This window comes from Chinchilla lanigera, unplaced genomic scaffold (genome assembly GCF_000276665.1).
Source record: "Chinchilla lanigera isolate Chin_1 unplaced genomic scaffold, ChiLan1.0 scaffold00106, whole genome shotgun sequence".
In the NCBI taxonomy this organism is placed as follows: Eukaryota; Metazoa; Chordata; class Mammalia; order Rodentia; family Chinchillidae; genus Chinchilla; species Chinchilla lanigera.
Genome location: NW_004955507.1, coordinates 6477226 through 6489013, shown reverse-complemented (window position 1 = coordinate 6489013; position 11788 = coordinate 6477226). Strand labels below are relative to the sequence as shown.

Below are 11788 nucleotides of genomic sequence, written 5' to 3'. Positions count from 1 at the left end.
CTGGCCACATCTTGCCCTAGTGGGCCGGGTGGGCAGAGCTGGGTGATGGCACAAGTATGTGAGTTGGGTGTTAGGGTGTACAGGCTTGCGAGCTAGGTGGTGCCCTGGCTGCAAGATTTGAGGGCTGGTCTGAGGCTAAGTGCGGTCCTGTCTTGCTATCCCCAGCCCTGGCATAGCCTGATACATACTGAGGGACAGAGGAAAGGAATGACCTCCCCCACCAGAGATTTCTGCCCTGCCCAAAGGAGCTGGGGTGGGTGGCAGGACAGGGATTGCCTGCTGCTGTTTCAATGAAAGAATTCTGTTCACATTGATCCACAAATCTGATCACTCAGGGCAATTGCCAACAAGAGCCAGAGCTCTGTGTGTCCCAGCTCCACGTAAGAGCTGCTCTGCCTCCCACACCCCCCTCTGATCCCTAGGCATATCCTTCTGCTTGACAGCAACCCTATCAGCTTCCACTCGAATCCTGGCACACCCCAGATAACTTGGCTCATCCTCTCTATTTTCTCTGCCCAGTAGGAGGGTTAGTCCACCACCTGCCTTGCTCAGTCCTGCATATTGAGTGCACAGTGAGCTCTGCACCTTGAAGTAATACAGGACGTGTTTCAGATCACAGTGCATGAAGACCCATGCTACACTTTCTGTGGCTTATGGAGGGATGATACCTGGCATAAACAGTCAGGGGTCACTTTTGTGGACCATTGTCTTCAGAGTGAAGAGTTAATGCTTTATTGGGCACAGGAACTACATAACATCTTAATTTTGTGCTTTCTGCAGCAAAGGTGCCTACAGTGAACATTCCGCCTCCACAGGACCCATTGCAAAAGAACAGGCCATCCTTCACCTTATACTTCATCCACAAGGTCCGATGATGTCAGACAGAAATGGCGGAAATAACCACACAGATGTATCAGAGTTTGTCCTGCAGAGTTTCTCTGGAGACACTCAGTTCCAAGCTTTGTTCTTCACCTTCTTCCTCCTCCTTTACATCATGGCTCTTTCAGGAAATGCCCTCATCATCATGGCCATCAGCCTGAATCCAGGCCTCCACACCCCAATGTACTTCTTCCTCACAAATCTTGCCTTGTTAGACATCGTCTGCACATCTACTGTCCTCCCCAAACTGCTAGAGGGCCTGGTGACCACAGGCAGTGCCATCTCCTACAGGGGCTGCATGGCGCAGCTCTTCTTCTTAACGTGGTTTCTGGGGGCTGAGCTGCTGCTGCTCACAGCTATGGCCTATGACCGCTATGTGGCCATCTGCTGCCCATTGCACTACAGCACGAGGATGGGTCGGCCTGTCTGCATCCTGCTTGCAGGCAGTGTGTGGGTCATCAGTGCAGTTAGCACGTCTGTGCACACGGGCCTGATGGCACGACTCCATTTCTGTGGTCCCAATCAAATCCGTCACTTTTTGTGTGAAGTCCCCACACTGCTGCTGCTGTCCTGCAGCCCAACTACCCTGAACAACATCATGATCGTCATTGCAGATGTTTACTTTGGTGTGGTCAACTTCCTCCTGACTATGGTGTCCTATGGCTTCATCATTGCCAGCATCTTGGGCATCCGATCTGTGGAAGGCAAGAAGCGCGCCTTCTCCACGTGTTCTTCCCACCTGCTTGTGGTTTGCATGTACTACTCCACCGTCATCTACACCTACATCCTCCCAGGTTCTGGCTCATCCTTGGAAAATGGCAAGGTAGTTGCCTTGCTGTATACAGCAGTCAGTCCTACTCTGAACCCCCTTATCTACTCTCTGAGGAACAAGGATGTCAAAATAGCCCTCAGGAAAGTATTTCCCTTCATCAAGTAAAAGAGGGGAAAGGGAACCTGTGGATCATTTCAGGTATTAACCGGATTATTTCAGCATGTGTCTTTGAATCTTGTGCAGGAGAAAGGAGTAAGACACTAATTTATGTGGTGGAATTGTTAACAAATGTGCTTCGCATGGAGCTACTAGCATTCTATGGCCTGACATTCAGACATCCCAAGGCCTGAGGGTGGATTTTGTGAGAACTGCAGGCAGCAAGGAGCAAGGGAGAGCTAGAAGCGAGCTGGGAGAGCAAGATCAGCAGGGTCCACTCATTTCTCCTCCTGTTCAACTTGCCTTCTCCTGTTCACCAGCTTGAGGACCCCAGAAGCAGCGCTGAAACTTTCCCTGTGGAGTGTCCACTTCCCATTTCAGGATGGGGGTACAGGGTCGGAGTGCATATCAGATTGCCCATGCCCATGGCCAAGTGCAGCTTCTCTGACAGGGATATTTCTCCATATCCTGCTTTAGAGACAATTATGCGGACCCTGATGTGACACACTCCTTGTGACGTGAACTGGGTGAGAACACAAGAAACACTGCTCCACGCTTTGTAATGAGTGATCTCAGCACCACCAAAAGGCGAGGGAGTGTGCAATACAGCCTTCCATGCAACGGCCTGTGGAAAAGACATTGTTGTTTAAAATTTATTACTTTCAGGAAAGAGCAGCAGCCTCTCCAAACAGGACACCTTGCCATTGCAGTAAAGAGTGGTCTCTGTTTCCTTACTTTTTACAGAAACTTCTGTAACATTATTTTTGGTGATTTCTTTCCTTTTCATTTTTCTTATTATCCTTTGTGTTATCCATTACATCTGGTTTCTGAATTCTGGTGTCCATGGCTTCCTGTAAATCTGTCTTTTTCTCTCTCTCCTGTCCCCTAGGCAACATCTAGGCTGTGATAAACTCTGTATTAGTCGTTCCTGTTTGCCAGTGATATACAAATGTACACCTATCTCTTTGCCTCTCAAATGAATCCTAGCCCATCACTGTAGCTACTTAGCTAATGCCCAGCTAGGACAGGGCCTGAAAGTCCTCTAGGGTCCTCACTCAGCAGATATAAAGCTCCATGTCTACCTTTCAGATTTGTCTAGTTGCAAAATTTCATTGACTTCTTTCCTAGCTGCTGTATCCAACCCGTCCCAAAGCCTGCCCATTTAACCCAAATACCTGTTAGGTCTGACTGTCATCCCATCTCTCAGTTTATTCCTATGGCCTTACTGGATGCCTCTATACCTTATACCTAGTCTTCTACATCCATTCTTGAGATTTGTTTTCTGCCCTATATCTAGGGTCATCATTTTCCCAATATCTTATTATGAAAGGTTTTAAACACATAGCAAAGTTGACAGATCCTTGAAGGGGACAATTGTATACCTGCCATCTACAGTCTATATTTTTATTATTATATTTGATCCACTATTTATTTATTCATGTTTCCATCCATTGGTTTATCTTATTTTGTGCATTTCAAAGCAAACTGCAAACTTTCATTCATTTCTCTTTATAATTCTGGATATCATTATAGTTCCACTTTTGTAACTAGGTTTTTTGGCTTTTAAGGTTAAAGTTTTCAAACAATGAAATGCATAAATAAGGGTGTGCATTTGTTAAGTTTTGACAAATATACACAGCTGTGTAACTCAATCCATGTCAGATATGAGATGTGGCCTTCACTGCAGAAAGTCTCACTCATGTTTATATTGTTTGACCAATTTTTCATGCTTATAACTTGTAATCTGAGCAACTACTTTGAAGACAACAATCAACAATGTACTAACCATTGTTACTCTCTTACCATCTTATTTTGAAATTTTGTGTCATTGTTTTTATTGTTTTTTTCTCTTTAAAATAAGATAAAAAAGAAAGTGGCTTTTCAACCTGTCCCTGACCCAGGTATACCTGAGGTTGTAACTATTCTAGATTTTTTTTTTGCCATGGGTAAGTTTTGTGTGTTCTAAAATTTCATGCTGAGGAATCACATATCCTGAGTTGTTTTGCATTAGGCCTCTTTCATGCACAATAGTTCTGAAATTCATTCATTTTGTTGTGTGTATTAGTAGTTGGACTATATTTTTTATTAGCATTAGATACTGCTAATACAGCACATTCAATTTGTTCATTGGTCAGTTGGTTCATATAGTTCCTAATTTTGGCTAGTTGGGATAAATCTTCCCTGAACAATTGTGAACAAGCCCTCTTGTGGTCATATTTTTATTTTTCCTGGGTAAAAAATAGGGTGGGCATAATGACTTGGTCTTAGGGTATATATGCATGTTGAGTTTTCTAAGAAACTTTTCTTTCTAAGTGATTGTACCATTTTACAGTGGTGTATAGGATTTCTGATTGCTTCCTATCATTATCTACATCTAGTGACAGATAGAAATATATTTAAAAATTAAGACCTGTGCAGAGTCCCAGAACAGCTTTCTCTTGCTTTTGAGATGTAGTCAGATATTTAAAATGAACCTTCTTTTCTGTAGATACAGTTCTAAAAACTTCCCCTTAACTACTGCTTCAATATTATCTCACAAATTTTGATATATTTTTAATTTTCATTGAGTTCAAATGCTGTCTTTTCATTTGATGTTTTAGATATTTAGTTTGCAAATACATGGGTATTATTTATATGTTTCTCTGTTAATGCCTTTAATTCCTCTGGTTAGAAAAAATACTTTTGTTACACATCAGTGTATGGTTCTTTTGTTTGATTCAGATTAAAAAAAACATGAATCAGCCAAGTACAGCTCTGGTAGAGGTCCTGATGCACTGGTCAATAGTAGTTAAGGCTGGATGCTGTTGGTGAACACTGCCAGTAGACGATCTCTCTGCTTATGTGCACGAGTTGGTGGTCTCTGAAACTCTTCAAAGGCTTACTGCTTTTAGTACTTATTGCCTTTTCTTTTACAGTGACAACTCTGTGCACACTACTCAGGATAAGAAGCCCAAGTAGGTTGACAGGACTTTCCAAGCCCAAGCTGCCTGAGAAATAAATCACAAACAGAAGTATAAGATGACCAAAATGAGGCTTTATGTAATTGGGACCTATGGCACAGCAAGTGAAATCAGTCCACTCAATTTGAAAGAAGTCAAGCACAGACTCCTCTAGGGGGCTCCAGGAAGATCTGTACAGCTGTAGAAAGACAGAGCCTTCCTAGACTGAACAATCTCTGTCTTTTAATTTGGATGTTCTGACCATTCAAATTTAAAGTGATCATTTCTCTTTCATTTTGAAGATAATTTTGTTGAGCATAGAAATCTGGGTAAATGATTTTTCAGTAGTTTCAAGATGCTGCTCTATTCCTGTTAGATTTTGTTCTAATAAGAAACTGCCATGATCCATGTCTTCTTTGTTCTGTACAGAATGTATTACAGCATAATTTGAACTTCAGCCAAACGATTATTTGACTTCTGTGTCTGTTGCAATGGACTATACATTCTCTAGAGGGGCCTTTCCTTGCTTTCTCTCAAATTGAGTTTCCAACACATAGCACAGACTGTGGTGTATCACAGGGGACTCCTTAAATAATATATATTAGGTTAATAATATCCCTTAGTTATTGTGGGCTGATCAGGTCCACAATCTCCCAAACAAGTGTACAGTGATCCCTAAATAAAAAGAGGCAAATGGAATGATTTCAGGGCTCCAGGAGGATCAAAACTTTCTCACAGAATTCAAGATTCTTTCAGGGCTAAGACCAAGACTTTCTCTGGGTGGCTTGTATTTATTTGGTTATCAAGAGAAGGGAGGGGAGTACTCAAGAAGGTCAGAATTAGTCAAGGACTTCTCCAAGTAAGGTATTGAATTAATTCTTAATAAGGATTAAATTAATCCACCCAGGAGTGAGATGCCTGAGGCTATAGTCTTTATCCAGTTGAGATCAGATCCAGGTGTCCTTGGATATGATCCTGTCTTATCTTTTGAGGCTTTCCGGCTTCATTCGTCACTATAGGTTTTAGTAAGGATTAATGATTCACAGAGGTTCACTTACAATAAGTCTGCCATCCATTTTCAGACAAGGAGCCTAGGCCCTGGACAGATTCACAAGTGAACATGAAAAGCCAGTTGATTACTTTAAATTCTGCTCGGGCTGCTTTATAGTGGCCTCCATCGAATATAAATAAATGCACTGAATAAAGGCCAATGTCATCTATCCAGATTGGGCAGGCAGTGAAAAAGCGTTCCTTAAAAGGCAGAAAACACTATGGATAAGAAAAAAAAAAATGCCCTTTTAGAGGATCTAGGAGGTTTTCCTCTAATTTTTAGGGTTCTACAGCCTATGGAGGTTTCCACTTGTTTTCAGCTGTTGTTTTAGAGGCCAAATCCCAGTGACTTGCTCAGAGGAAGATGCAGTGGTCCTGAGTGTGGGGTGCTGAGCAGAAGCCAGAGGGCTGCTTCCTCAGATCCTCCTCCTTACACCTTGGTTTGGATCTCAGGCTGACTCTGAAAGTCTTGTTTTCTTTCCTTTTACTCCTTACCAGGGCCATGCAATAGAAAGCCAGTGTCTACACTGACTATCTTCCAGGAAGAACAGATTGAGACTGTCTACTAAAAGGCAAAGGTGTGACAAAAAACCTTAGGAAAAAGTGTTTGATTCTCTGTTAAACTCTTGGAGAGACAGTAAATTTAGGTTATGAAAGGTCCTGCAGCAGCGTACCCTTCTCTACAAGTTTTTGTTTTGTTTTGTTTTGTTTTTCTCCGGTACCGGGAACCGAACTCACGACCTTGCGCTTGCCAGGCAGGCGCTTTTGCCACTGAGCTAAATCCCCAGCCCCCCCTTCTCTACAAGTTTGACCCAATATTTCCAGATTCCATGGACCAGGCAACCACTTCTACATATGGCACCCACCAGTGGACAGCAAGTGATACTTAGGAGTTCTGCGGGATAAGAGATCTTTGTCCATACTCTGAGGGTAGTTTGTGCTCCAGACTGAAGGTTCTCAAGGGCTGCTTCTACAAAGGATCTGAACAATCTTGTACCTGGCTCCATCCTGGTTCCAGGCAGATTATCCTGGTAAATCTGGCTGTGAACAAACTCATGTATAAGGTCCCAGCTCAGGGTGCAGCCACTTATACATTCTTGTGCACAACATAGTTTCAGGGTCCTGCGGGCACATAGAGAAGATAGAGAGGACCAGAGGTAAATGTTCTAGATCTCCTATATAGCAGAAAGACAAAGAAGGCTTGACCTACAGAGCAAGGGTTGAAGGTCAGCAAGTCACTTCCCTGGTGACCTTTCTCCCTTTTCACAGATTGCTACCTGAAATACAGACAGAGAAATTGATACTTTTTACAACACGCACAAAACGAGGCTCCACACCAATTCTTCAAGGTCCTATGTAACGCAGCCCCTCTTCACAGTCTTGTTTCCTTACTTTCCCCCTCCCTCCCCAGCTCCGCAAGCTTTCTGTCCATCAAACGTGCCTGCTGGTCCCCACTGCTGCTTCTGTCATTGGGCTGGAACCTTGACATTCAGGTCTCACATGAAATGCTACTTCACTGTCTTTACCCTTATCGAGAGTTTTCCACCAAAAACTACATCATATAATTCTGTTTGTTTCCTCCATATCAAGGGTCACTATCTGAAGATGTTTTGATCTTTTATTTATGTTTAGTATTTTAGTGTTTATTTGCTTTTATATTTTGCAATTTCATCTTTTGGCTCAAGGCAATAACCAGCATCTACAACAACAACTGGTTTGCAGTAAGCAATTAATAGATATCAATTGAGCAAATGAATGTTCTCCACACCAGAATATAGGCAGTGTGTCTGAGAAGACTCCTTGTGCCTTATTTGCATGGAGCACAATGATGCAGGGTATCTGGCACCTGTGTGCGCTCTGTGAGCATCTGCTGAAAGAGTAGCATGCACATGTTCTTCCAGTGAAGTTTGATGCTGGACATCACATTACACTTGTAGCTTTTGTGGGAGTCTTAGAACTGACTATATATTTGACTGACACTTCAAGAGCATAGGTGTTAGCTTTTGTCTACAGTGAAATAAGACAGCCAAATTGGAAAGTTCTAAAAGTTAAGTGTTAATCCCATGTTATCCTTACCCAGTCTACTAAAAGGAGACAAATGAGGAGACACTGGTCTGAAAGGAGATCATGAAAGCAGGGGAGGACGAACTCATGTCTCTCTTGCCAAGACTCCCAGACAAGATGCAATGTGGGATCACAGGCCCTTGTGAAATGTTTTGGAGTTGCTGGGGCTTCACTCTTGGGGAACCATGCAACACTCCTTGTGGGGCAAGGGTGGTCCACAAAACTCTCCTTCCTCTTCCTTCTTCATTGCCTGTGATGTGTGCTTCCTCCAGGGTTACTGTCTCAGAGAATAATAAGTTGTTTGTCCTCTGACACATATCAGCCACCACTAGCATGTTTCAGAAGACTGTCTTCAGGGGCTGGTTTTGATATGAATACTAAGTATGAGGATTTACTATGGGGGAGCATCAAGGAAAGCCAGTAGGGAAGGTGAATGAGCCAAGCACCATGTGATCAGTGTGTCCCCACCACAAGCTCACTCCCAGGGATCTCAGAAGCATCAGGTTGTCACAGGCTGGTAGGCTGGGCTTCCACTGTCTTATGCCAGCTGATCATTGCTATAGGCCCTGGAATGCAGCGATGAATGTGTGTCCCTGTCATCACATGCTGTGAAGTGGCACCAGCATCTGAACTTCTGTCCTTGAACAGAGGGTCAGAAGGGAGCTAGGTGTATGGAGGAAATGGACAGAACTCCAGCAACCACTACTGCAGCCTCCCTGACAGATGTGCTGGCCATAGCTTTTGCTAGTTGATGGGGTAGAAGGGCCAGCCAAGCTCTGATTCCCTGAGACCCATCTGGGACCTAGTGGTTGGCCATGATTAACAAATTTCTAATTAGTACATAGATGGCTGGACCCCATACTACAATGACATGGGAGAAGCAGAGGTGCTGACTTTGGTGCACACTGGTTTCAAGAGTCACAGTCACTGGCATGGTTGCTGGACAGCCAGCCCCTTGGTAGCGGTGCAGAGCAGCAGCTCTGCCCCAGCCAAGGTGCACCAGCATTGCCAAGCTCCAGCAAAAGGACTAAATTTGTCCCAAGGCAATGGTCAGCTTTCCCGTCGGTCCTGAGTGCAGGCACAATTTCCCTACATGCAGCAGGCAGATCTGCCTAATTGGCCCCTTCAGGCCTCTGTCCCTTCACTGTAAGCACTTGTCTTTGGCTATGACAGATTATATAAAGCCTGTGGCCCCAATCACAGGTGTCTGACTTTCCTCACTCTTACTCACAAATATCACCCACTTTGCCCTTTTCAATTTTTATTTTAGAAAAGTCTGTTTCCTAATTAAAGCTGATGACCTAATATTTTTCTTATGGTAGTGAGAAGCAAATTTCTTCAAAGGACAACAGGAATTCAGGAAATAAATTTACCATCTTTTGTAAGCATTTGCTGTAACAGGATGTTGAATCTATATTTGTATATATATATTAGATTATATATGTGACAATGTTTTGAAATGGTAAGTATTTTCATTTTACTAAGTGCTATGAGGTTCCTTTGGCTGTTGTTTTTGAAGATGAGATTTCTGTAGTTATGTGAAAAAACAAAAAGAGCAATGTAAACAAAATGCAGCATACAACCTGTCTGTGAGGGCTCTTTCCTTCTTTTCCTTAATGTAACAGATGCCCAGTTGAAATGTATCAGTACTTTCCATGCCTGTGAGGAAATTTTCATGGATGATGTACAGGTCTGTTATTCTCTGGCCAGCTGGACAGGCACACGTCCTTATAATATCCTGTGAAGTTTGTATATTTAACAAACATTTGCTATGTGGCAGACTGGAGGTAAGGTGAAATCGAAATCAAAGTCGGTGCCAGCAAATAATTTATCAAAACCTCAGGGTTATAAATGTGCATGAAAATAATCCTTTAATTAAATGGCTATGATTTAGTGAAATATGTGCAAATGGACATTTTGAAAACAAACCCTTAAATTTAAAGAATAATTTGTTTAAACATTGAAACAATCTGCTCTTATCTGTGTCTTTGGGAGCTGGCACATGTGACCCTGAGATTATGCTGTTTAAAGTTCATCTTGTAGGTGTCTTTATGAGCAGCTGCAGAGTTTTGGCTGTGAGCAAGCGTGTCTGGGGGTGTTGGGGCTGCACAGGAGGAGGAGCAGCTGGGCTGTCGCAGAAGAGGGACCTAGTTCTATAGAGCAACTCTGCTCCTCCAGTTCCAGTGGTATCCCCAGCTGGGAGTGACAATGATGCGATGACCAGTGAACAAGTCACTTGTGAGGACCTTCTCTTTGACAGTGTTGTTTGCATGTGACCACATAAGATGGTGTTGACTTTTTCCTCATCTTTCATCTGTTTCCAGCCACTGGCTAAGCCTCTGAGTTGGCAGTAAACACAACCTTGGCAATATTTGAAGAGGAGAAACAACTCAAGCCTCCTCCCTAAAGGGTGCCCCAGAAGTTATCCTGACAATCTCTCCCTACTGATGTCCCTTGTGGCTTGACCAGGATAAAGCTGAACAGAGCAGTAGGTCCACTCCCCCTGTTTGTGAGTGACCCTCAGCCTCAGTGCCCATGGCATAGGTAATGGGGAGGGCAGCTGACCACAGCTGGCAGCAGTGGTTCTCCCTGGAATGTTTAGAGGCCCAGAGCTCTGTTTTTACCCCTATAACCTACTTGAAATCCTGCCTCTAAGGGAATCACACATGCGTCTGGAGGGTGGGCTCTTCAGAACAAACTGAAACCACAGCGCTTTTGCTCTCAGGCCGTGTCAGAGCCAGCAAGGCAATGCAGCTTCCCCCATGGATCAACAGTGCCCACACAGTGCAGGGCTGAACCAGACGCTGGTCACTGAGTTCCTCATCCTGGGATTCTCCCAAAGTCCTAGCCTGCAGATGCTGCTCTTTTCTGCCTTTTTCTGCCTCTACACAGCTGCCCTTTCAGGAAACCTGCTCATTGTGGTGGCCATCAGCGCCAGCCCTGCTCTGCACACCCCCATGTACTTCTTTCTGGTTAACCTGGCCCTGGTGGACATCCTCTGCACCTCCACCATCCTGCCCAAGCTGCTGGGCATCATGGTAGCAAGGAGGACCATCTCCTACGGGGGCTGCATGGCACAGCTCTTCTTCTTCACGTGGTCGATGGGAGCCGAGCTGCTGCTTTTCTCTGCCATGGCCTATGACCGCTACGTGGCCATCTGCCGGCCACTGCTCTATAGTGCATTGATGGGCCCCCCCATCTGTGCATTCCTGGCTGGGGTCGTGTGGGCCATCAGCCTCACCAACACCTCAATCAATACGTGCCTCACCATGCGCCTACAGTTCTGCAGGTCCATCGTGGTTGAGCATTTCTTCTGTGAGATCCCTCCGCTTCTGAAACTCTCCTGCTCTCCGACTCACCTGAATGAGGCCATGGCCTTTGCCGCAGATGTGTTCCTGGCCGTGGGGAACTTCTCTGTGACAGTCCTCTCCTATGGCTTCATTGTTGCCAGTATCCTCCGCATCCGGTCTGCTGAGGGCAAGCGGAGAGCCTTCTCCACCTGCTCCTCCCACCTGCTGGTGGTCAGCATGTACTACTCCACTGTCATCTACACCTACATCCGTCCTGCATCCAGCTACACGCTGAACAAGGACAGGGTGGTGTCGGTCATCTACACATCTGTGGCACCCACCCTGAACCCCCTCATCTACACTCTGAGGAACAGGGATGTCAAAGTCATGCTCAGGAGACTTCTGTCCTGCAGCTGATCCTGGCCAGACATCAGGAACCTCTTTGTGGCCCAGCACATAGGTCTGTGTGGAGGGAAACAAGTGTGACTGAGGGCATAACTTTCCTAAAAGGCCAAATCCTGTTTGCTGAGGATTTATCCTGTGGAGCTGAGTGGGGACAGCTCTGACACTGCTACAGTTTGGACTTTGGGGAAGCTCTGACCTCTCAAACATGGTATGATTGAGGGATTGTCCCATGT

General features: G+C 44.7%; 2 protein-coding genes across 2 annotated transcripts; both read left to right on the top strand.

Annotated features, from left to right (window-relative positions):
* Nucleotides 1-874: 874 nt before the first annotated feature.
* Nucleotides 875-1816, top strand: LOC102007680 (olfactory receptor 13A1-like). Its single transcript, XM_005407725.1, has one exon. It carries the CDS (start codon nt 875-877, stop codon nt 1814-1816), a length of 942 nt encoding a protein of 313 aa, XP_005407782.1.
* An 8806-nt stretch (nt 1817-10622) lies between these two features.
* LOC102007356 (olfactory receptor 13G1-like) lies at nt 10623-11567 on the top strand. The gene has a single exon (XM_005407724.1). It carries the CDS (start codon nt 10623-10625, stop codon nt 11565-11567), a length of 945 nt encoding a protein of 314 aa, XP_005407781.1.
* Nucleotides 11568-11788: the final 221 nt, after the last annotated feature.